The sequence below is a fragment of the Rana temporaria genome, chromosome 10, assembly GCF_905171775.1.
Source record: "Rana temporaria chromosome 10, aRanTem1.1, whole genome shotgun sequence".
NCBI lineage: Eukaryota > Metazoa > Chordata > Amphibia > Anura > Ranidae > Rana > Rana temporaria.
In genome coordinates, this window is record NC_053498.1 from 100,944,364 (window position 1) to 100,971,058 (window position 26,695).

The 26,695-nt window shown below is 41.8% G+C and overlaps 1 protein-coding gene across 7 annotated transcripts in view; it reads right to left on the bottom strand.

Annotated features, from left to right (window-relative positions):
• The window catches only part of ACAP3 (ArfGAP with coiled-coil, ankyrin repeat and PH domains 3), a 271,725-nt gene that overhangs the window by 42,839 nt on the left and 202,191 nt on the right, over positions 1-26,695 (bottom strand). For all 7 annotated transcript variants that reach the window (XM_040325845.1, XM_040325849.1, XM_040325847.1 and 4 more), the window contains 9 exons: positions 17,571-17,683; positions 14,236-14,287; positions 13,662-13,762; positions 9,348-9,459; positions 8,404-8,612; positions 7,382-7,451; positions 6,215-6,309; positions 2,282-2,493; positions 206-304 (listed from right to left, as the gene is read on the bottom strand). In XM_040325845.1, the coding sequence (XP_040181779.1) occupies positions 206-304; positions 2,282-2,493; positions 6,215-6,309; positions 7,382-7,451; positions 8,404-8,612; positions 9,348-9,459; positions 13,662-13,762; positions 14,236-14,287; positions 17,571-17,683 (1,063 nt within the window). The remainder of the gene's footprint in view (positions 1-205; positions 305-2,281; positions 2,494-6,214; positions 6,310-7,381; positions 7,452-8,403; positions 8,613-9,347; positions 9,460-13,661; positions 13,763-14,235; positions 14,288-17,570; positions 17,684-26,695) is intronic.

Consider the following 26,695-nt stretch of genomic DNA (forward strand, 5'->3'; position numbering starts at 1 on the left):
TCCCAGCAGTTTTTTCCTACTACCATTGCCTGCTTATACTCCATTACTCAAGTCCCACCTCTCTTTATCCCAGTATTCCAAATACTTTTGTAAGAACATATCTGTGTGCAACAAGAGGGAGAGATTTTCTTACAGTGCATACTCCTGTGGGTCATAGAATGAAAATGGAGATTTTGGATGGTGAAGAACAGTGATATAGACTTACTACGTGGCCCGGCACCCGTGTCAAAGTAAGAGAAGAGGGAATCCAACTCATCTGGACAGAACAAGGAATCCCGACGGAACTTCCGCTCAATCTTTGCAGCTGAAAAGAGAAGATCATACAGATAGCAGCATATGCAATATTGCGCACAAAGTTGCTGTAAAGCAATTCATTTTATATCCGAGGCTTTAAAAAAAAAATATTATCTGTGCACAACGGGCCATATTCTCAAAGAATTACGCCGGCGTATCAGCAGATACGCTGACGTAAGTCCGAATCTAAGGCCGTCGTATGTTTAAGTGTATTCTCAAACTGAGATACACTTAAACATGCCTAAGATACGACGGCCAGCGCTGTTGTATCTTAGGCTGCAATATCTACGCTGACCGCTAGGTGGCGTTTCCTTTGCGGTCAGCGTAGAATATGCAAATGACTAGTCACGCCGATTCACGAACGTACGCTTGCCCGTCGTAGTGTTTTTACGTTGTTTCCGTAAGCGATACGCGGCGTAAAGATAAACATTCCCCCTAGGTGGCGTACTCAATGTTAAGTATGGCCGTCGTTCCCGCATCGCAATTTGAAAATTTAACGTCGTTTGTGTAAGTCGTCTGTGAATGGCGCTGGACGCCATTTACGTTACCGTCAAAACAAATGACGTCCGACGTCATTTAGCGCAATGCACGTCGAGTAATTTACCCGACGGAGCATGCGCAGTACGATCGGCGCCTAATTTAAATGATCCACGCCCCCTACCAGGATCATTTGAATTAGGAGTGCTTGCGCGGGTGGACTTTACGCTACGCCGCCGCAAGTTTACAGGTAAGTGGTTTGGGAATCAGGCACTTGCCCGTTAAACTTGCAGCGGAGTAACGTAAAGGAGATACGTTACGCCGCCGGATATCTACGAGAATCTGGCCCAACATTACCACTGTCCAAAGACCAAATATAACCATGCATGAATTTTGGAAAGCTTGTTGTATTTGGTACCAGAGAGTGAGAGTAGGGTTGATCTTACAGTTGTCTTTGCTATGACCTAAACTGTGGTCTGCTTTAAAGTGGAATTAAACCCAAAAGCAAACATTTATTCTAATGCAGGTTACCAATTCTTAGATGTGATAGCTGCATTCAGTTTCTTTTTTTAGGCATTATTTCTTCTGTTTTCATCTGGTGATCCTGCCAATATGTCTGTTGCTTTTAAAAAAACACAAGCTCTCCAGCAGAATGTATCAGTTATAGATGAGATAAACCATTTAAAACTAGCAGGGGTGCTTGCAGCGATAAGCTTTTATTTATGTAAAACCTTTATCCCAAAAGGAAAAAAAAAAGAAAACTTTGCTGTAACTCTTATAATGAATTATCTGGAGTTTGGCTTCAGTTTGCTAGTGTATGTAAATATGCTAGTCCATATAAACCGTCCGTCCTCCTCCACCCCCAGGCTGACAATGCTGCTGTCCAAAGGTGGTCCCTGTGTATATTCATCCAGAGTGGGGGCACTGTAATACAGGAGGTGTATTACTGGCCAGATCAGGTGAAACAGAGGGGAAAAAAAGCCTAAGGAAAGAAAAGAAATGCAGCCACCACATCGAATGGTTGGTAAGCTGCAATATACAGTATTTCATTTTTGGTTTTGGGTTTAATACCACTTTTAAAAAAAAATGTGTCTCTTTGCCTTCGTATAGGACAGGGTCCCTCTTCGCTCCGGCAAAAACCAAACTGTAGGCTTTGGCTGAAATGCAATAGTGTGTGGTCTTTAACATCGATACTCAGGATTGTTTGCATCTTTGATGCACCCATCATTGGTGTCAGTGGGAGGAATAGTTCCCCATCATTGGTGTCAGTTGGAGGAATAGTTCCCCATCATTGGTGTCAGTGTGAGGAATAGTTCCCCATCATTGGTGTCAGTGTGAGGAATAGTGCCCCATCTTTGGTGTTAGTGGGAGGAATAGTGTGCTATTAGTAAAGTATGATTGCCTACAGACTCCAGCATTTGTACAAAAAAAAACAAAAAACCAAAGTCTCATTATTGAAAAATATAGCCAACTATAAATGAACTAAAGCTTTGACCTGTCAGAGCCATACCTGAGGACAGCATTGCAGGCGACGTGTTTCCTCCGTCATGTCTGTACTTCCTCCTCGCTGTGGGTGCTTTAATGGAGCTGTTATTCCGCTGACACTTCTTTACACTCCACCTCTGGGAAGACTTCCTGTCATTTTCTACCTCTACACTACCCAGTCTCTTCAGGAACTTCTTCTCCACATACTTTGCTTTTATCCAGATTTCTTTGGCTTGTCTGATAAAAAAAAATGCAATTGAAGAGACTTATTTTCCTTTATTGTTGGGATTGTCAGTATTAAGAATTTCAAAACAACTATTTATATATAAAATGGCCACATTACACAACTCTTAATTTAGAAAAAGCGACAATAGTATCTGATGATTTGAGAACTTATTGCCTGTACTATGGAGATGTATAAAGACAACTGTTGGCCATGTGAGGTCATAATCTATAACAGGCAAGTGTGATTGTACATGCATTCTAATACTGATCACTGTTCCCCATTGTGATGTTCATTTTTATACTGTGGACTAGCAATTTGCTATTATGGCCGGAACCACCCGACATCATCCAGGCTTTATACATGCCCCATACACACAATCGGAAATTCCGACCGCAAAAGTCCGATGTGAGCTTTTGAACGGAAATTCCGACCGTGTGTATGCTCCAAATGGACTTTTGCTGTCAGAATTTCCGCTGGTTCTCAAATTTTCAGACGGAAAAAGTTCCTATCGGAAAATCCGATCATCTGTAGCAATTCCGACGCACAAAATTCCGATGCATGCTCGGAAACAATTTGACGCGTGAACGGAAGCATTGAACTTCATTTTCTCAGCTCGTCGTAGTGTTGTGCGTCACCACGTTCTTGACGGACGAAAGTTCAGAGAACTTTTGTGTGACCGTGTGTATGCAAGCAAAGCTTTAGCGGAATTTCGTCGGAAAAACCATCCAAGGTTTATCCCAAGTAAAATCCGGTCGTGTGTACGGGGCATAAGACATGGCTTGCTGACCAGTGAAAAGAGACTTGCTGAGAACAGCAGTCCAAGTCAGCAGAGAGGGCATTGTGCCACTAAACACCAGTGCACTGGTTATCCCAGTTGATTTATCCGGCCAGTGCCCCACAAGGAAATGTTGTGTGAACCCTTTCACTGCCAGGCCCATACATTGTATGGACCTGACAGCAGGGGGTTTCACACACAATCCGGTGGAAAATCCGATTGTGTGTACGGGGCATAAGGCACTTTTTTTTTTATCCACGTGACTGATCTGAAATTATGTGACCCTCTTTTTGTTAAAAAAAGTATCCTTAATCTGGTGGGTTAGCTTTGTGAACTGAGCCCAGAGTCTTGTATTTTGATCCACTCATTGTACACCTTCCAGACTGCCCACTTGGAACTGCCCATCAATAAAAAATGTTGCAATGCTCAAGCCCACTGTTTTGGCACAAACAATCATTTTTTTTTAACTCCAGCCAGAATGCTTTATTTTTATAGAGTTGAGAATGGATAGAGAGGGATAGAGGGTTGATTTACTAAAACTGGAGGGTTCAAAATCTGATGCAGCGCTGCATAGAAACCAATCAGCTTCCAGGTTTTTTTTTTTTTTGTCAGCGCTTAACCCCTTCGTGCCTAAGGGTAACATAAATCTTAATGTCTAAGCGCAACTTTGACATGTGTTGGCAAAACTGTACATAACTACTTTGTGTATTTTTTTGTATTATCAAAGGAAAGTGGCCCAAACAAGTAAAAAAATTAAAATGTATTTTTATTAAATTAGCTGTATATTTCTTGCAACTACCATAACCTTCCATCAAAGAACAACCCAAATTAAATTCTCCTGCTCCTGATGATCGCAGTGATACCACATATGTGTATGTTAGTTGTTGTTTATACCCCTAGTACAGCCCAGAAACAATAGTGCGCATTTGGCTGTTTTTGTATCCCAAACACACTGACACGGTCACTCATACTAATTTAAAAAAGAAAGAAACCCTGTCCAAAAAATACTGACCCTGACCTTGACCCAAACACGACCTCTGGCACTGGCCAAGATCAAACCTTAATCTAGGAATTTTTTTATTATTATAATTTGTTTTAGTTTTTTTTAACTCCGCAAGGACAGAGAGAGATATGATGCATCTCCATTCACAGATAAAAAACACGCGGGCGTGCTTCACAGTCAGGGCTGTGGAGTCGGTAGATAAATGTTCCGACTCCGACTCCTCAGTTTTATGTACTTCCGACTCCGACTCCCCGACTCCGACTCCTCTGTATTAATATGCGAATGTATTTTATACATTCCTTGAGGGAAAGAAACGCAACCTACCACAGGACTACTGGCTGGGAAGCCATCAGTCTACTGTATTGCACAGTTTAAGCAAAAGACAAACACAATGAAAACAATCAAGTGGCTGGATAGTAGCAGCAGGCATAAACATCAGGAACAGGATCTTTACCAGTTCAAAAATACAAACCACATTATTTGGTTGTTTTAGAACAAAAACAAAGCTTATCTATAATGAACCAAAAACAAAATCTGTAAAACCTAGAAATGGTTTATATTAATCTTGAAATGTAGTTCTAGGCTTAGCAAATGCAAATCAATTCAATGTAGAGTTCTAAGGAAGAGAATTGCCTCTGCCAGATCCTCTTTCATAGAGGCTCTTAAGTCAGACTTTATTATTTTTAGGGCTGAAAATAATCTTTCGACACTGACTTGGGTGGGTGGCGTTGCAGTAACTATTCTGGCCACATCACTAACGATCTCTGGATAAACAAGGATGGCTTCTTCATCAGTAAGTTTTGATGAGCGATCATACTTTTCAACTTCTTTTAGTGCTTTATAAAACTCCTGTTGGAATTTTTTTATTTGGACACTTACTGGTTCTCTAACATGCGTTCCCTGTAAAAGCAGAACACAACACTATGGAAAGTATAAGTATTGCAGCTCCTAATTGTGCGTTGCGTGCCATATAGTGAAGCACATGAAAAGCATGCTTCTTCACGGTCACTTAACGTGTTCGTTTTGCGGTTACGTGAGGCACTGCATGCATTGGTCTTTATTCTTACAGTAGAGAAGTCATTAATTATAACTTTTTGTTAATTGGGACATTTAAACTTGCTTTTTTTTTTTTTTAATTCCAACCTAAATTTAGTCGGAGTCGGAGTCGGTGCATTGTTTGCCGACTCCGACTCCAGGTACCCAAAATTTCCCCCGACTCCGACTCCTCGACTCCGACTCCACAGCCCTGTTCACAGTGACTGATCGCTGTGATAGCCAATCAGAGGCTATGACAGCAATCAGGTGACCTGGAATCGGGAGTTCCGGGTCCCGATCTGGGCCCCTGCAGGACTCTCCCAGCACAAATGAAAATACGCAAATATATGGCCCCACAGAAAAAAGCACAGTCCAGTGAGACCGTGTGTATTTGTGTTAGGTCAGCGTGAGGGGGTCTTTGAACAAGCTGAAGATAAACATTTTAGTAAGTCAACCCCAATGTTTTCTATTGCCGTTTATGTCCCTACAGAGATTTCCCTTGCTTCCTGTCAGGACAGGTTATAGAAAATGTATCCAATAAAAAGACAGAGAATGTATTTGTTGTAGTCTGTGCCTTCCTGTTCTTTGATTGCTCTCTTTTCCTATATGGGAATCACATGGACAAGAAGTGAAGGAAAATCTCCCCAATGGGGTCAAAGATGGAAAAAAAATCCTAAAAGAAATGTTAACTTTTCCTCACGTTATCCAAAATAAAAAAAAAATTGTCTCGAGTGAAGCTTTAAATCTATTCTTGGTATTCTGTCCATATGCATGGCAACTATAAAATGGAGTGTTTGTTGCAGTTCTCTATTTAGTTAGCTCTACTATCTAAATACAAAGGTTAGTCCACTTCTGCTGCAGAGTTTCTGTTTTTCTGGCCACTGAAGAAATTTTTTAAATAAATATTTATAATACCTACCGAGAACATCCAGCAGTTGGTTTTTTCAGACCTAGTTGTTCACATTTCGCCTCATAGATCTGGTTTATGATGCCGTTTCCCAGTTCACACATCAGCTAAGGAAAAGTCAGGGAGAGAAGCAAATATGGCAATTTATAAAAAATATTTAAAAAAAATGTAATTCTTGAGCTAAAGTGTCTATTGTTACAAATGCCAAGCCAAAAACATCAGAGTACTGACAGCAGCACTCACTATATCCACACACCAGATATAAAAAGTGAAACAAAGCAAATAAATGTGTTTTGCGCTACCAAATAGTGATATATATAAACAAATTCAAATAGAACTCATTAGCATGTATACATATAAATGAGTCCCAAAACATGAATAATGAATAGTAAATGAATAAATAGCTAAAACCTACAGTTTATGCCCCAGGACGACATCCGTTGGGATGAAACACGTAGGGGGGAGTTACAGCTGTGACATCATCATGCCCACAGGGGTGTTGAATGCGGTCTATGAAATATGCAGATGTACTTTTTTCTCATGCGAGTAGATTTTTTTTGATAAACTTGTTTTTAATACTGCACCATGAGCGTTTCCCTTACTCTTGCATGCTGAAGACCCAAGTTGGGATGTCAGCTGAAGCAGCAAGTAGTAATAGGTCTCGTGGAGGCTCGTTTTCCACACATCCACCCTTTAACCACGTTGGCTGATTGTGTGACCGAATGAGGTTGCCCTCATTCATTGTGGGATTTTTCCCTAAAATGCTATTAGACCTCTTATAATCAGAGGTCCAAACATTTGGTAAGCGGCTTTAATGCCCTTATTGGTGGTGTGCACAGTGGTGAAGATTGTATTTGCACTAGAACACCTAGGTGGTTTATTCCACAGCACTTTTTATACATAAAAAGTGGTTCTTTTGCACTTTATTTGGCTGGATTATTCCTTTATATATTTGTGGACTTTACATTTATTTAAAGAGCTTTATGTGGTTGGACTTTCCATGAACTGTAGGTTTTATCTATTTATTCGGGGCTGTCTCATTTATATGTATGCATGCTAATGAATAATTTGTTATAATTTTGTTTATATTACTATTTGGCAGCGCAATACATATATGACAATTTGTATTTTGTGTACTGATGTCAACTCACTATTGGTATAAAAATGTACTTCACTCACCTTTAATAACTCTGGTTCCCAAGAATCCAACGTGAGCGAGCGTACTTTAGAACAATGCACACCAAGACTCCTACAATACGAAAGTTATATATGCCAGTGAAATCCAACTGCACTCCAACAAAGGTATAGTCAATGAACCTTTGCACAACATTCCACAGCATTCTATGCTTAAACAAATTCTACATTTCCAAAATGTTTCCAAGACTAAATATTCGTATAGCTCTTTTGTAAGTGAATCTTAAGTGGTTAAATGTCTTGGATACGTCAACATCCAACAGCAAAATCTCCCTATCATAATTCCCAACTCTGTTCCGATCCACGTGAGTTTTGGGTGTCTTTTTTCCCTTTTGTATGTCCCAATCACTTACGCTTTCATTCTCAGTAACAAAAAGCCAACAAATGATCCAACAAGGAGAGTAATACACCTTATTGAGGGCACAGCAATGAGCAGACCCACATGAGAAACTGTCAGGTGGTTTACCTCTCCAGCATCTACCAAATACGGAAATATCAGATTTTTGTAAAGTAACTCTTTAAATGGAATTTTAGGTCACTAAATGCAAAATATTAATTTTAATTAACCATAATTTTCTAAATATAAAGTCAGAATTGTTTAATGTGAAGACAAACCCACATGCAGTCATCTTCAGCACATACTGCTGACTTTAGGATGTGTGAATATGCCTCTTCCATCACCGGGTTGCTTTAGTGATTTCTTTAAGTGGAGGAAGAGGTTTAGGAAAGGCTCTTCTTCTAAAACTTAGTTGACCCTGAGTAGAATAGCCATACTTTTATTCCCTCTCTGCACTTAACTCAGTGTTTAAGCAAGACTGAGGATTCTTCCTGCCACCATGTGGGCAAAGCACAGGTTTGCTTTAAAAATAGTAGAATTAGGATCCTTACAAGGGGGAAGTGAGACTTTGAACAAATGAATCCTAGTCAGATGGGGGAAGTTCCATTACTTTTTGAAAACCCATTCAATGTTATTACTATTCTCTCTCAAACATTATTTACTGATGTACCTGTGTATTCCTGAGCACTCAATGCAAAGTGTTATGCCCAAATTGATACTGGCCCACCGGGGATCTGTCTGGCCACAGTCACAGCACTGGTAATTTCCAGCGATACTCTGCACCCGCTGAAGTATGCTTTCCCCCTTAATGCTGCGTTCCCGTAAGTCACTGGCAGAGTCAATGCTGCTTGTGGATGGGGATGCCGTCCTGTCAAGCCTCTATATAGAAAGAAAAAAAGAGGTAAAAAATAAATGCATTTATAAAAGTTCCTGATGTAACAGAGCATGTACCGAACTAAAAGCTAAGATGACCAATCTGGCTTTATTAAATAATTTGATAATTTGGTTGCTCCTATATTTGGGCCAAACCAGTCATACGGGCACGCTGCTCATGCACATTTTCGGAAGTCTGTGAGAAAATAGGGTTCTATTTATAACCTCATTGAGAGGGACTCGCATTTCACCCTGGCTATGATTGTGGCGGCGATAGTGATAGATCTAAAATCATATTTATACAGTAGACTAGGGATATGATCTGGTAAATTTGTACCGAGGAAGTGCAAAATGTCTTGACAACATATGAACACTGGAAGTTGTCAATGATGTGTATTGAATACGAAGTTCCATCATGGATTGTAATATGTAGCCAATTCATGTGATTGTCTTAAACAAATATATTAAAGTGATTCTATAGTTATAAAGGATTCTCTGCATAAAAGGTAAAAACCCTTCTCTGTGCAGCCCATAATGATTGCATCTCTGCCCTTGTCTCCATGTTGCAACACATAGCAATGAAAAAAATAAATCAGAACTGATGTCCTCAAGCCAGCCCATATTTTATCGAACAACACCTGCATCAACAAGCCTATCGTATTCTGGGGTCAAATGTTGGGATAGCCCTTCTATGTAATGACATTTTTGGGTGTACCCTTCAGTTACATTCAGTTTCCTCACCTCTATGTAGTAGTTATCTGGCGTTTCCCGGTAGGCTGAGGCGATACTAGCCTGTACTGCTTGGATCCAGGCCTGTCTGAGCTTCTCGGAATCAGCCTGAAGCATGCAACTCCTGTAGAGAGCAGCACATCAACATTAAAAACACTTGCTTATCAATCAGTACTTTGTGATTAAATGAAAGTGCAATCTTACATAAAAGTACATGCAAAGCCAAATATTTTTTATTTTATTTGTGTCCCATCAGATAGACATCACCCCAACATTTGTCCCAAATCAAAAGACTTCCAGACCATTCCTGTTCCACATTAACATGGCGGGTAGGGGTACCATTTTAGTACGACAATGTGCCAAAGCAACATTACTGCAACACAGCATAGTGTTTCTACCCTTAGTCCAGGTAAAAAAAGGTTACTAGGACACATAGGGAGCGTAAATTTCATCAGAGAGAAGATAGATGGCAATTAAAACTGAAAAGGGTTATTAAGTCTTCCTGACTCCATCCAAAACTGAAAATATAAAAGTAATGGCTTTTAAACAGAGTTTAGTGTCACTTTAAAGCAGCACATTGGGTAAAACAAGCAGTGAGGAACGACTGGAAGAATATTTTTGTTTTGCCCTTTTTTCCTTTTAGTCTTTACATTTTGATTTAAAATGATCATATGAATTCACGTGCAAATCTATATTAAATAACATAATAGTTTTATTAACATTGTGAAAATACGCAGCTGCCATTACTGGTGGTGCTACAGAACGCACGTTATACAGACGGACAAATGGAACTATGAAGAAAGAGCACTGGATGAGCTGGACTTTAATTCAATCAGGCCTTAGCAGTCAGCTCCCTCCAGATGGTTTTAATGCATTTCTGAAAGGCCAAAAGGCAATTAAGCTGTAAAGGTTCAGGAGCTGGAGAATGTGAGGCAGATGCACCCAGACATATTCGCTATTGATATTTGAATGTGCACAGAAGTCAGTGGGTTCTATAAATAACATATGCGAGCAGGAGCCCAGACAAGGGATTTATAGGGTGAATCATAGAGGTTTGGGGTTCATGACCTGGTGTAAATCAGCAATTCCAGTGCTTCTGTGAATGCCTGCAGTGTTCTAGCAATGCTGTGTCCTACCACTAATGATCAGAGTACACATCACCTTGTGGTGCAGCAGGGACAGCCCAGTAATGATGCAGATAAACCCAGCAGGGTTGCATCAATTGATGCTGCAAGTTCAAGGTGCCTCCAAACAGAGAACATACACCCAACCTGGCCATTTACTATCTTTAATTTTTCTGGGTGACTTCTAACAAGCCAGGTGGCTGAACCAGCTTAGAAAAAGTTTGGGGCCTTGCCAGCTATCTGCAGCCCCCTACCAATACTTCCTGTTCAACAGACATAGTTCAAATGCTATAGGGTAATTAATGTTCAGATTGCTGCTAAAATCTGTCCCCTCATTTCAGGGTAGTGTGGTAGATTTTTGTTAAGACCTGTTCCCTCACCTTAGGGCAATATGTGAGATTTCCTCTAGGACCTGTTCCCTCACCTCAGGGCAATATGTGAGATTTCCCCCTAAGACCTGTTCCCTCACCTCAGGGCAGTATGGGATATTTCCCCCTAAGACCGTTTCCTCACCTCAGGGCAATATGTGATATTTCCCCTAAGACCTGTTCCCTCACTTCAGGGCAATATGTGAGATTTCCCCTAAGACCTGTTCCCTCACCTCAGGGCAATATGTGAGATTTCCCCCAAAAGCTATTCCCGCACCTCAGGGCAGTATGAAAGATTTCCCCCAAGACCCGTTCCCTCACCTCAGGGTATTTTGGGAGATTTCCCTCAAGACCCATTCCCTTACCTCAGGGCAGTATGGGAGATTACCCCCAAGACTTGTTCCCTCACTACAGGCTCAGGGCAATGTGTGAGCTTTCCCCTAAGAGCTGTTCTCTCACCCTCAGGGCAGTATGGGAGATTTCCCCCAAGACCTGTTCCCTCACCTCAGGGCAATATGTGAGATTTCCCAAAAAACTGTTCCCGCACCTCAGGGCAGTATGAAAGATTTCCCCCAAGACCCATTCCCTTACCTCAGGGCAGTATGGGAGATTACCCCTAAGACCTGTTCCCTCACCACAGGCACAGGGCAATGTGTGAGATTTCCCCTAAGAGCTGTTCTCTCACCCTCAGGGCAGTATGGGACATTTGCCCCAAGACCTGTTCCCTTATCAGGGTAGTGTGGGAGATTTCCCCTAAGACCTGTCCCCTCTATTCAGGGTATTGTGGGAAATTGTCACCAAGACCTGCCCCCATTACATATGGATCCCTGGTGTGTAATTCTTTTTCCATCCCCTTTCTGCTTCATTTAACAACTTGTGTTACAAAGTAGCAGTTTTTGAAGTTTTGTATTTGGTCTAAATAACACAGGTTGAAATGGACCATTAGATGTAATCTAATATGAATGTACAGTATGTAAAAGTGCTGTGTACATTGTTAGTGCTATATAAATACCCATAATAGATAAACTGACTTGCTAAGATTGCTTAAGCTATAGCTAGTGTTCCCTCTCACCACACTCTCTTCATATTGTATCTAAACATACTTTTAATGAAGGAAACCATTCCTGGAAGAGGGCAGCCATTGCAGATCAAAAACTTTACATTTTAATGTACAAAATAAGGATGTGGAGAAGATTATTAATAAATATTTGAATGTCCTCAAGCAAGATGTACACCTTAAGGCAGTGGTCTCTAAACTGTGGCTCGGGGGCCAGATGTGGCCCTTAGCTTGCCTTTATCTGGCCCTTGGGGCACTATTCCACCAACTGACACCAGTGATGGGGCACCATTACTCGTACTGGAATGTGAGGAGGTGGAGTCGCTTACACACCTATATTCATTCCTTCAACTGACACCATCAATGGGGCACTATTCCTCCATTGAAACCAATGATGGTGCCCTAATGCTGGGGCATTTTTTAGTCCCGGTGGCCACTGTCTGGTCCCCCTAAAGCCTGAAGGATAGTAACCTGGCTCAGAAAGTTTGGAGACCCCTACCTTAAGGGGAGTTTGTAAATAGTAAATAAAAGAGCCCCCAATTAGAGGGATAGATTGGTACATAATGTTGTAGAACCGCCCCCACTTAAGCCAAAGATTTCGGGACATCAAGGTCTTCCATGGCTGTGGACGATGTTACAGCTGTGTGAGGGTTCCTAATATTAAAAAAGTCCGATACGATTAGAGTGGTCTACGCAGTCAAATGCCCATGTAATTTTATCTATGTGGGCAGAACCATAAGAGTATTAAAGGATCATATGGGAGAACACGTTAGAAATATACGCAAGGGTTTTGACAAGCATTTTCTTTCGATACATTTTAGGGATGTTCATAACAAAAGTACAGAAGGAATGCAATTTTGGTGAATAGAGGCCCCTAAGCATCACTGGAGGGGCTCTTACTAGTAAGGGAGATTAGCAAGAGGGAAACATCAATCGAGTTGCAGGAGCCCAGGATTCCACTATTGCTGCAGAGCCCAGAGGTCACAAGCGTGATTTGACCAAACTTAATTGAGAGGTCACAGGCTCTGAGGTGAGCGTTTAATAACTAGGGGGGAGCACCAGTGTGAAGCATGTTTGGATCACTGAATTAAGCATTTATTGATTTATAGACTTTAAAAAAGTTGTTGCACTGGTTGATATGATATAATTCAGGCATCACACACATGCACAGTAGCACTTTATTACACTTGATTGCAGCGTTGTATATTTATGGTTATATGATTATTATATCACATTATTAGCACTTTATTGCACTATAGTCACTTTTGTTATACATATGTTACAGTATTTAATTTGATTTATGATTATTATGGTAAATGATTAGTATTTCATTGCACTATAGTCACTTTATCCATTTATGAAGGTTTTGTATGAATTTTTTTGATATATTCACTATAACACTTTATGCGTCAGCATATACCTTTTTGGTTTCTGTGTAAAAGACAGCGCAGCGTATTTTCTAACATTTAGCCACTGCAAATCCCTTTCTAAAAACTGGTTGCTTGGCCTTTTTTCTGACCCTTTACCTCCAATGCTTTCTGAGCCACTGTCCTGCAACATGCATTGAGATCAGTAAAATCCGAGTCACTGGGTTAGTGATCCAAAGTACTGCCAGAGATTTGGAAGGGCAGCCAAGAATGTAGAATGTGGCAATGGCAGCCTATGTGTTTCTCATATAGGAAAGTTGCCTTTAGTGTTATTCTTTAAGTTACAGAGGGTGATATTTAATCTGCCATATAGCTTGAGCTTTCAGAAAGCATTACTGCATCAGACTTACTTTGTGGGTGAGACGACTTCAAAGCAAAACCTCCTTTCTATATCTTCACAGGGCTTCACCGTACACAGTCTAAGGTCCTCCACCACCACCGTCAGGACATCCTGCCAGGAAAGTAGGTAGGGAGAAGCTTTTCAGGGTTGAAAACATTGCATTGTAATGCATACTAGCTAGGGTTGCCCCTTTACTACTAACACCACCGGCCATAGCTGCACAAGCTCTGCTCTCTGTAAGAGTCTAATGGACTTACAGACACACTTTCAGGTGTAGAAGACTGCCCTGCCATTGAGTACTCATCCCATGTCTAGACCTTGGCTCCTGCTCTAGAGTATTGACATTACTGTACATCTACTGTATCGTAGATCTTCTTTATTCCCTGCATATACACAGGATATTTTTTATTACATTTATTAATGATATCGTGTTTAAACTGACAGTTGAGCCCTCCAGGAAGTGGAAGAAAAAAAGAAACCACAAGGAGAATCTCTTTGTGTTCCAAATCAAAAAAGCCCTGCACGATCAGATTTGAATATGCAGTATATAGGATATAAAATATTCATAATAAGATTTTACATACCTTCAGTTTCTTCTGGTAAACAAGTTGACTGTTTTGAATAGAAAACCACCTCCTGTGAATAATAAAGAGCGTCAGTGATGACCAAAAGTCAAGACATGAGTGCAGTGTAAAAGCCAATGAATGGTAACCCAATGTGACCAATCTTCATTATGAGCAGGCTTTGTGTGTCCTCCCCAAGGGCTTTGTAATGGACTTTACCATTTGACTGTTCTATATAATAGACCCACCTGATAGACACTGTGGGGCAGATCCACATACATCTGCGTGGGCGCAGCGTATGCGAGATAAGCTACGCCGCTGTAACTTACTTTGCTATTCTTTGAATCCTGAAAGAATTTGCGCCGTAAGTTACGGTGGCGTAGTATATCTCTCGCGACGTAAGGGAGCGGAATTCAAATGCGGCGAGTAGGGGGCGTGTTTCATTTAAATGAAGCGCGTCCCCGCGCCGAACGAACTGCGCATGCCCCGTCCGTCAAAACTCCCAGGGTGCATTGCTCCAAATGACGTCACAAGGACGTCATTGTTTTCGACGTGAACGTAAATGGCGTCCAGCCCCATTCACGGACGACTTATGCAAACGACGTAAAATTTTCAAAATTATACGCGGGAATGACGGCCATACTTAACATTGAGTACGCCACCAGATAGCAGCTTTAACTATACGGCGGAATAAGCCGAACGGAAACAATGTAAAAAAATGCGACGGCCGCTCGTACGTTTGTGGATCGTCGGAAAAAGCTAATTTGCATACTCGATGCGGATTACGACGGGAACGCCACCTAGCGGACGCCGAAAAATTGCATCTAAGATCCGAAGGCGTACGCCTGTCGGATCTAACCCAGATGCCGTCGTATCTTGTTTTGAGAATTCAAAACAAAGATACGACGCAGGAATTTTTGAAATTACGCCGGCATATCAATAGATACGCCGGCGTACTTTCTTTGTGGATCTGCCCCAATGTAGTTAAATTGCACCTGTGGTAAAATAAATATGTAGACTACCAATGCTGATCTTCTAAAAATGGTGGTTGTCTGTCGATGCCTGACTTTAATATATCTCTGAAGCATGGATTCAGAACAAGCATGCAGAAAATTTAAATCTGGAGTTTCTTGTTCTAGGACAACGCAACAACAAAATTTGGAGACAATTGTTCTCCTATAACGGAAGGGGCTTGAACAAAGGAGCTGCATGACAGGCCACCAGGTATTGTTTTAATGAAAGCTGCAGATTTTAAAATATTGAAAACAACTTTATAAAGCTAAAACTGGTACAAGATTTTAGTGACTGAGATTAGATCTACTTTAAAGTGGTTGTAAAGCCTTAGCTATAACTAGTGAAGTGATTAGCCTCAGGTAGAGTTATCCAGCGCCCAGGGCAAAAAATTCAAAATTGCACCCCCTCTCCCCCACTAATAATACATGCCACAGAATAGCACCTTGCGTCAATTTTTTTGTACCTTTGCTTCACTGCGCCCAGGGCAATTAACCCTCCTGCCCACCCCTTGTCCCTAGCCTCAGGTAACACACATTTGTCCTGTACAGCCTTGTAAAACTCAGAGATAAAAAGGGTTTTTCACAGACTCACAAAGCAGGGGGTGGGGAGCTGCAGTTACACACTGTACAAATACTCTGACAGCTAATTGGAGGGAAGAGACACACCCCCTTTCACACAGCACACAGGAATATTACTGAGGCTGTCAATCAGCTGGGGGTCCCTCCTCTGTCACCTTTTTTCTCTTTTTCGTCAGGAAAACTTGTCAGAAGTGACTCAAGCTGATAACGGGAGAACTAGTAGAGAGAAATTACACTTTGGAGAAAGGAAAGTACACGCTATAGATGAATATGCTTTGTTCAAATATAATGTCTGAGGTTTACAACCACTTTACGTTATGTGATCTGAGTCCCAAGACCAATTTGCTTAAATTTAATTTTTTGTTCAGTTAATTAAAAATAAAAATTGAATGAGTAATTCCCATTATCCCAAGCCAAATCTTCAACCTGCTTTACCTTTACCTGAAGTCCTGGGGGTCAGGAGCCTGAATTGCGGATTTGCAAGGCCGCTTCTGGGCTCCCTGTACTTTAAACAAGGATATACTTAACCTGGTTAAGATCTGGAATATAACCTGTATGCCGCACTTGGCAACCAGTCAGATTTTCCCCTTTTATTTTCTAATCTGCAATGGCATTATTAAAAGAAGAGGCAGTTCTTATTACAGGCCTATTGCCAGTTAATATATCCAACTAAAAAGAGCAATATCCCTGCTCAAACCCACATGCTTAGAGATTTCACCATGAGAGGTCTTATTCATGTGACCTTCACCAGATTTATGAAGAATGAATATTTATTGTGAAGGCATTGACATCAAAATGTAACATCCATTGCTCATGTTTCTCTTAGGCTCCGTACACACGGTCGTTCCAAACCGATGAGAATGGTCCGACGGACCGTTTTCATCGGTTCACCGCTGAAGTGGCCTGACGGCCTGATGTGCGTACACACCATCGTTCCAAAAACCGATCGGGTCAGAACACGGTGACGTCAAACACACGACGTGCTGAATAAAACGAAGTTCAATGCTTCCAAGCATGCGTCGACTTGATTCTGAGCATGCGCGGGTTTTGAACCAATGCTTTTCTGTACTAGACATCGGTTTGGAAAGATCGGGCAGCGGTCCATCGGTACGGTTTTGAAGCATGTTTTAAAATTTTGGACCGAAGGAAAACAGACCGATGGGCTATACACACGGTCGGTTTGGACCGATGAAACTGAACCTCGATCCATTCTCATCGGTTTTGTCCGACCGTGTGTACGGGGCCTTAGTGTCTCCCTTATCTGTGGGGGCCTTGGGACAAAGCCCCCTGTGACTCGTTTTTAATGACAGTATACACATGTAGATGCCACTGCCAGAGCCGCCATCAGGAATTATGGGGCCCCTTACACAGCTTCAGGCATAGAAGCTGTGTAAGCTGTGGAGCAGAGAACCGGGAGGGGGTGGGGTGCTGCTGCCTCAAAATTAGAAGCAGGGAGGAGCCACCGCTATTTGAGAAAATTGAGAAAAGGGGGGTTTGAAGTCTAAATCCTTCAAACACCTGAGGCAGAACAAACAGAAGGTAAAAAGTCAGAGCAGTCTGAATTCCTCATGTGCATCCTTTGCGTGGCACAAGGATACAAATAAAAGTCACTGGATGGGGAAAAAGCCAGACCACTAGCATTTTAGGAGATCAGCAAAAGCAAAATGATTCCTTAGATCTAATTCTGTCACTACTCAAAAGACAACTCACACAGAGAAGCAAAGTGCTGGATAATGGAGGCGTTTGGGCAAACACTGTACTCACCGGTTCCACGTTTTGAATGCATTGCTCGCCCTCTTGAACAGGTAACCTTCCATCACCACCCCATTTGGGGCATCAACATTAAATTCTGCCTTGGAGTCATCATAGGAGAAATCCTGTAAAATACAAATATCAGTTTACTACTATTTCTTATTGATATACTCTAGGGTCAGTCCACCCAAAGTAATATTTCAGTGTTTAGTAGCTACTAGAAAGTTAAACAATGTCTCATATCTCTCAGGGGCTCAATTGGTGAGATCTTTGCTCTTGAGTTCCAGGGTCTAGACACCTGCTATGGTCAAGGTGAGGGGCTCCCATTCTCTGTGCTAATTTCTTTATTTTATTTTATATTTTGGATAATGAAAAAGGAAGAGCATGAACACACAAAGGTGACCCGGAACACCCAGAATTTCCAAGTAGATGGTAACAGAGCCAGGAATTATGGAAAGATGATCTTACTGTTTAAAGCAGAACTCTAGCGCAGTGGTGTCCCAGAGCTCCTTACCAAAATCTTCAGCCTGTTGGCTTCCAGGTACTGATCTCCGCTAATTTTCATTAGCCGGGCCAAGATAACATCACTCCCATGCATGCGCAAGTGTTCATTCATCTTGGCACCGTCAAAGTTGTACACCGAGCTGTGAATGCGCAACTCATTGTACAGTGCGGACAGGCAGGTAAGAAACATTAATGCAGAAGGTATAATCCTGCCAGTAACATAGTTATGCTGCGTACACACGCTCGGAATTTATGACAACAAATGTTCGATGGGAGCTTGTTGTCAAAAATTCCGACCGTGTGTAGGCTCCATCGGACATGTTTTGTTGGAATTTCCAACAACAAAAATTTGTGATCTGGTTCTCACATTTTTGGACAATAAAATCCGTAAATTCCAATCATGTGTGGACAATTCCGACGCACAAAATTCCACGCATGCTCTGAATCAAGTACAAGATGGAAGCGCTCGGTCTGGTAAAAGTAGCGTTCGTAATGGAGATAGCACATTTGTCACGCTGTAACGGACTGAAAAGCATGAGGCTGAAAAGCGTGAATCGTCTCTCACCAAACTTCTACTAACATAACTGGTACTGAACTTCCCTTTAATAGTGCCGTCGTATGTGTTGTACGTCACCACGTTCTTGGTGATGGGAATTTGCGACAACATTTGTGCGACCGTGTGTATGCAACACAAGTTTGAGCCAACATCCGTCGGAAAAAATAATCCACGGTTTTGTTGTCGGAATGTCCGATCGCGTATACACGGCATTAGGGCGAAAACACCATAAAAACAAATCACCATATTGTATCCATGGAGAGCAAGGTCATCACCCTAGGCTGCTCTCCTTATTTGGACTACACATATCTCCTCCTCTCCTCATCTACAATATAGGAAGGTGTGTGTGTGTGGGGGGGGGGGGGTTGTTTAGTTCACAGAAGAAGCATGAAAAACTGGTAACAGTTTGAGATTTCAGGTCGGTACACAGAAACTTACCAGCACACTGGATTTATGGCAGGTTGAACAGGTATGTTTGTGCACTTGCAGAAAATGTACTTGGCCTAAAAGAAGAAATCTAATGCAGCCACCACAAATAAGGACTTGTAAACTGCAATAGATTACAACAAGTGTTAACAAAAATGTAACAAGTTTGTTTCACACTGGCGGCCGTGCTTACTGCCCCCTGAAAAGTGACCTGGATCTTTTTTCAGAGGGTGGCATAGCAGCAGTTGGTAGGGGATCATGCCACCTCCTGAATGTGTTTTTTTATTTTTTTATATTCAATCCCTGCAACCGTGAGTCAGTGGGGCAGATCCACAAAAGAATTACGCCGGCGTATGTCTTGATACGCAGCGTAATTTCAAATTTTGCGCGTCAAATCTTTGTTTTGTATCTACAAAACAAGATACGACTGCATCTCGGATCGATTCGACAAGCGTACGTCTTAGTACGCCGTTGGATCTTAGGTGCATTTTTTCGGCGGCCGCTAGGTGGCGTTTCCGTCGAATTCCGCGTTGAGTATGCAAATTAGCTTGTTACGGCGATCCATGAACGTACGTCCGGCCGGCGCATTTTTTTACGTCGTTTGCGTTCGGCTTTTTCTGGCGTATAGTTACCCCTGCTATTATGAGGCGTACTCAATGTTAAGTATGGCCGTCATTCCCGCGTCGCCTTTTGAATTTTTTAAGTCGTTCGCGAATAGGGATTTGCGTAGAATGACGTCACCGTCGTAAGCATAGGCTTGTTCCGGTTTAATTTCGAGCATGCGCACTGGGATACCCCCACGGACGGCGCATGCGCCGTTCAAAAAAAACGTTGTTTACGTCGGGTCACAACGTATTTACATAAAACACACCCCCATCACATCCATTTGAATTCCGCGCCCTTACGTCGCCAAAGATACACTATGCCGCCGTAACTTACGGTGCAAATTCTTTGAGGATTCGAAAAAAAAAAGTTACGGCGGCGTAGTGTATGTGCGCCCGGCGGAGATATGCGCCGTGGTACGTGAATCTGCCCCAAAGTGTTTAGCTTGCAGCTGTGGTGCACTCCCATTGAACTCAATAGGCAAGTTTGATAGGTGGTGTCAAACGCTACAGCCCAAGGTAAAAATGCTGTAGCTGCGAAGCAGCATGTGTACAGCCCAGTCAGGCAGTAATGTTAGCATTTGGGCATGCAGTAAGGGAGGCATTACAACGGTCGCTCAGCTGTATATTTACAAAGCCGTGACTCTGACAATCACCAAATATTCACTGTAAGCAAATCTTCCAGGTGCATACATTTTAAATGGCAGCGATTGATTCACCACCAGTGAATCTTTGGCGCGAGTCACAGTCATTGCTTTATAAATATACACCTTAGCGGGAACCATCGGCATAATATATCTTCTGAGTTTTTCCTGGGAATATTACTCACATTAATAATATTAAGATAAAAATGTTCTAACTGCATAATACATGAGATTCTGTGTTACGAGTAATCTGTGTGTTGGACCTAAACCAAAGCTTAGCCTGTAAAGGGATAAAATGTCTCGTTTTCCTGTCATGGGGGTTCCGGGTATCTGGGACAGCAGCAAATTAAGATTTCATTCATTCTGGCTCTCCGCGGTAATTAAGAAGCCGAATATGTTTTTGCCCAGCATTCAATTTCCTCCCAACACTTTCACAGAGTATCTGCTGAAGCCTTTTGGCAGTGAATAGGCGCCATTGATAAAATTACTGAATATGGCATTTTGCGTTGCGGAAGCCATCTTTATTGAAGACGCTTAACATTCAGCTCAGGCTTTTCAGTTCTTTAGAAGGTGACCTTTCTGTCTGGTGGAAAGGGCAATATCTGAAGGGTAGAAAATGCCAAACTATAAAAAGGTATTGGATGGAATAGACTTCGATTATACACAACTATAAAATCCTTGTATTATTTATAAAACGAATAAAAACCTGAGCATGTATTGGCCATTAAAAACACAATTCCACTTTTCAGAAAAAGAGATATTAAGATAGAGCAGCATCTAAAGTCAAAGATGTATTTTTAGCTTTGGACTGCATATAGCTCTGCGAGGTTCAAAAATCTCCCCTGAATTTACACTAAAAGGGTGACAACGCTGCTTTTGCTTGCACTGTTGGGATCGTCACCATTGTCACCCTTCAATGCACACTCCTGCAGAATACTCACAATCCATTAAACGTCTAGCTACATGTATGCATAGCATCAGCCTTCATACTATCCACCACATCACTCAGACTCTGTACACGGGTGCATGATAGCACAGGAAATCCTCTGGACTGTGCTGTGGTCATATGAACAGCGATAAAGTTATTTTTTACGTCAAATTTTGATTTAGTTTTGGTCATAGTCATTTAACTAAAATGGCATTTTACTTTAAGTCATATTTTAATCGACCAAGATCAAATGGGTTTAGTTAAATTGTAATGCATTATTTAAAGTGGTAGTAAAGTCTGTATATCATAATGTTCTAGTAAGCAGCATACTAGCACATTATGAGAAACTTACTTTGAATCAAAGCCCTCTAGTGCAGGGGTCTTAAACTGGTGGCCCCCCTGCTGTTGTCCCACAAGGCATTGCAAGGCTGACAGTTACAAGCATGACTCCCACAACTTCAATACAGAACCAGGGCTGTCTTTAACACGGAGAAAAGGGGGCAGCTGCCCCGGGCCCAGTCATTGTTGTGCGGCCCAACGCAGCTTCCCCCTGAGCCTACACTGCATGCAAATAGTTCATAAGTGAATTCAGGAGCACCCAAGAAAGTGTTTTCCCAGGGTCCAATCAATATGAAAAATGGCCCTGTACAGAACTCTTATGCCACGTACAGACAATCGGACATTCCGACAACAAAACCGTGGATGTTTTTTCCAACAGATTTTGGCTCAAACTTGTCTTGCATACACATGGTCCTACAAATGTTGTCGGAAATTCTAAAGGTCGATAACGCGGTGACGTACAGCGGCACTAGAAAAGGGAAGTTCAATACCAGTCGTGTTAGTAGACGTTTGGTGAGAGACAATTCGCGCTTTCAGTCTCATGCTTTTCATCTCCATTAAGAACGCTAGTTTTACCAGACCGAGCGCTTCCGTCTCGTACGTGATTCAGAGCATGCATGGAATTTTGTGCGTTGGAATTGTCCACTCACAATCGGAATTTACGGATTTTGTTATCGAAAAATTTGAGAACCAGCTCTCAAATTTTTGTTGTCGGAAATTCCGCCCCAGTGTGAACCGAGACTTATGCCGCGTACACACGTTGTAAAAAATGAAGTTTTTTAAAAATGTAATTTAAAACAATCGTGTGTGGGCTTCAGAGCATTTTTCGGGTTCTGAAAAACAGGCACATTTTTTTTTAACATGCTCTATTTTTTCACGTTGTTTTAAACGTTGCCATTTTTTGGTTTGTTAAAAATGATCGTGTGGGCTTTAATGATGTAAAAAATCTGCGCATGCTCAGAAGTAAGTTATGAGACGGGAGCGCTCGTTCTGGTAAAACTACAGTTCGTAATGGAGTAAGCACATTCATCACGCTGTAACAGACAGAAAAGCGCAAATCGTCTTTTACTAACACAAAATCAGCTAAAAGCAGCCCCAAGGAATGCGCCATCTGAATGGAACTTCCCCTTTATAGTGCCGTCGTACGTGTTGTACGTCACTGCGCTTTGCTAGAGCACCTTTTTTTTTATAACGATCGTGTGTAGGCAAAGCCATTTTAATGATGAAGTTGAAAAAAAACGTTGTATTTTCTAGAGACTTTGGGCCAAATCCTCAAAAGGGATACGCAGGCGGAACTGCTGTTCAGCCTGCGTATCCCTGTGCCTATCTTTGGAACTGATCCTCAGAAGCAGTTTTCCAAAGATAGGCAGAAGATCTGACATCTGTAAGACACTTACACTGTCAGATCTTAGGATGCAGTACCGCATCCGCCGCTGGGGGCAATTCGCGTTGAAATGCCGCTTTGCGTATGCAAATGAGGACTTACGGAGATCCACAAAGCTTTTCAGCTTTGTTTTTTCTGCGTAAGTTTACGTTTGCATACTTAAAATTAGGGCTGCTTTTACAAGGTGTAAACTGTTTACACCTTGTAAAAACAGACCTTTTTTTCGATCGGCGCGATTTTTTTTTAAATTTGATTTTTTTTTTAACCCGTCGCAATTTTTTAACCCGGCGCGATCCTCAAAACTCGGCGTATCGTAAAAACACGCGATGCACGTCGGGAAAAATGACGTCATGGGCATGCGCAGTACGTCCGGCGCGGGAGCGCGCCTCATTTAAATTGTAATCGCCCCCTGGAGAAGAGGACCGCCTTGCGCCGGGAGAATTTAAGTTACACGGCCTGAAATTTCTAGGTAAGTGCTTTGTGGATCAGGCACTTAGGTAGAAATTTTAAGGCAGTGTAACTTAAATGGGAAAAGATAAGTTAGGCAGGATCTTTGAGGATTTGGCCCTTTGTGTTTTACAACCTGAAAAATGATCGTGTGTACGCGGCATTAGGCTGGCCATACACCATACCATTGTCTTATTCAATTTCCTTTAGATTTACCTTCAACTATGTAGTGCAAGGGCCTGCCTGACTGCATACAAATTGAAAGGGTTAAGATTTTTTTTTTCACAAGAAAGAAAGAGTTTAGATTTGACCTCATATTATTTGTTTTTGTTTAATCTAAAGGAAAGTTGAACAATAAAATTGTATAGTGTATGCTCAGCCTTACGCTCCATGCACACTGAAGCTGATAAACTGCAGTTTATTGGCGTTTTGGCTTTTTTTTTTTAAAAGCCCATAAATTGAACTCTATGTTAGCCTATGTGCCCATGCACACCTGGGCGTTTTTAGTGTTAATGAGCTTTGGAGTTTATTGGCTTTTTTCTGAACGCCCGAAATTTGCGTTCAAAGTGCCGTTTTTTGGCGGGAAAAACGCTGAAAAACGCATAACGCAGGTGCCAACGTTTTTTTTATGCGTTTTTTAATCCTTTGAAAAAAAAAAAAAAAAAAAAAAGCTACACTGAAAAACGCTGATTAAAGCTATTGCAAAAACGCTAAAAAACGTTGAAAGGCTCCCTGCAAAGCTACTGGCGTTTTTTTATAGCTTTTATCAGCTTCAGTGTGCATGGGGTTTGAAAATAAAACCTGGAAGATGATGGTTTCTATGCAGAGCTGCACCAGATGTTGTCCCGTGGAGTTTCAGTAAATAACCCCTTTAGATTTATTTTCTAAAATCTTCACCACACCAAGGAAGATATACATCAATGTAAGACTACTGAAAGAGTTAAGCTCATGGTCTGCTGCTTAGGGGGTTAACTCATCATTCCTTCACTTTCAGCAATATGCGCCGTCTTCCATCCGTGACATCACAATGGTTTCCGTGGCAACAAAATCCAATGCCAAAGAGGCCGCACAATGCGGTGTGAGTTTCCTTCTGAGTGCCCTCGTGGGAAATGTGCTAATTTATGCAATCCGACAGGACACAAGAAAAAAAATTTAACTGTACCCTGATGTAGGTTAATGTATTCTGATGCACAGCGGCTACCCCGAAACAAGCGATCAAATCAGGCGAGAGATATACTGTAAAATGGCGATTTCCCATACAGGATTATGAATACCAATCTCGGTTTATGATTTTTTGGAAGAAGTATAAAGATAAAAGTAAAATATACCCCAACTAAGGCAGGGTTTAGAGACTATCAATGACACCTAGACACTACCTGGGCTTTCATACATGAAACTGTCCCATTTACTGTAGGTCGCAATTTGATTTGGGATACTCTAATATAATAGAAGATTATATTCTACATAAGCCTTTGATCAATTCAAAGCCAAAAGCCTTGTTGTGTATATTGTAAAAATAGCAAGCCAATAGAAATTTAATCGCGTCAAAATTTCACATACCTACATATAAGGAATATACACAGCTTTTTTACTTATTTTTTACCAGGGAAAAAATGCCAAAAGTCATTTTTCATTTGTGCATCAAAATATAATAAATTTTTTTATCTGCAACAAAATGTGCATTTATATATTTTTATGGAAATGTGAACTTATTCTTTAGGCTGGGTTCACATATCTACAATGAGGGCCCGGATTCAGAAACAAGATACCTCTGAGTGCGGGCCGTCGTATCTATGCGCCTGATTCAGAGAATCAGTTACGCATAGATATCCCTAAGATCCGACAGGTGTAAGTGTCTTACATCGTCGTATCTTAGGCTGCATTATCACACTGGCCGCTAGGTGGCGCTTCCGTATAGTTACGCAAGGATTATGCAAATTAGGTATTTACGCCGATTCAGAAACGTACGTCCCGCCCGCGCATTTTTTTACGTCGTTTACGTTAGGCTTTTTTCGGGGGGAATAGTTACCCCTGCTATATGAGGCGTAGCTAATGTTAAGTATGGCCGTCGTTCCCGCGCCGAGTTTTGAAAATGTTACTTCGTTTGCGCAAGTCGTTCGCGAATAGGGATTTGCGTAAGTTACTTTCACGTCGATACCAATGAGGCTTTGCGGCGTAATTTTGAGCATGCGCACTGGGATTTTTTCACGAACGGCGCATGCGCCGTTCAGAAAAAACTTCAAATATGCGGGGTCAAGTCAAATTTAAATAAAACACGCCCCCAACAATCCAATTTGAATTAGGCAGGCTTACGCCGCAACACATACGTTACGCCACCGTAACGAAGGGTGCAAGTTCTTTCTGAATACAGAACTTGGGCCGAAAGTTACAGCGGCGTAACGTATCAGAGATACGTTACGCCGGAAGAAAGATGCGCTCATCTTTCCGAATCTAGCCCGAGATGTGGAACCGGCTCTCACAAATATTTTTGGTGGTGGTGGTCCGCATTCCAAAGGGTCCTGTGCGTGTTTGGGTCAAGTTCAGGTGAGTGAACATGAACGCACCGCACCCTGTGTTGGGAACCGCGGCCACACATATGTGAACCCGGCCTTAAGGGGGGAGATTGGGGAGCGCTAAAAACAAAGCCCAACCAAGCGTTTTTTTGGGTTTTTTTATGTCACAATTTAGAGTATAAGATTTCCTATCATCTGTGCCCAGTCTTGCCACACAGTTAATCCAGCTCTGAGCAATCCTCTTATTGTTCAGTGAAATAAAACAGACTTACAGAGAAAAATCTTAGTCCGTTCCACCCCCTTGCTGTGAGTGACAGGTTATTTACATCTCTCATGCACTAGCCTGGAGACAGGCATTCATTTTTAATTCCCACCCCCACTCCTTTTCTGAAGTCATGTGGTTACTTTTCTGGATTTTGACTGGATATTAGTGATCATAGCAGAATTTAGTGTAAGGAATACACAGGAAAAAATGCATGTTGACAAGGGGAGTGTAGAGGAGGGCGCGGAGTCTACTGACATCACGACTCCACCCACAGAGCTCCAGACAACAGACCCACCCACAGAATCTGTTTTTCAGTTCTTATAACAGACAGAGGGGAAACATTTGACAGGTAAGGATACATGCAGGAGGCATCTATATCCTTAAAGATCAGCACTATGGCAGTAGGATGAGAGTGGGTTTAGATCATATTTAAGGCTGGAGCTTAAGTCTCCATAATTTTGACCATTTCTTCCAGTCTTGGTTGGTAGACTTTTCAGGGTGACCATAGCAAAAAAAAAAAAAAATGCTT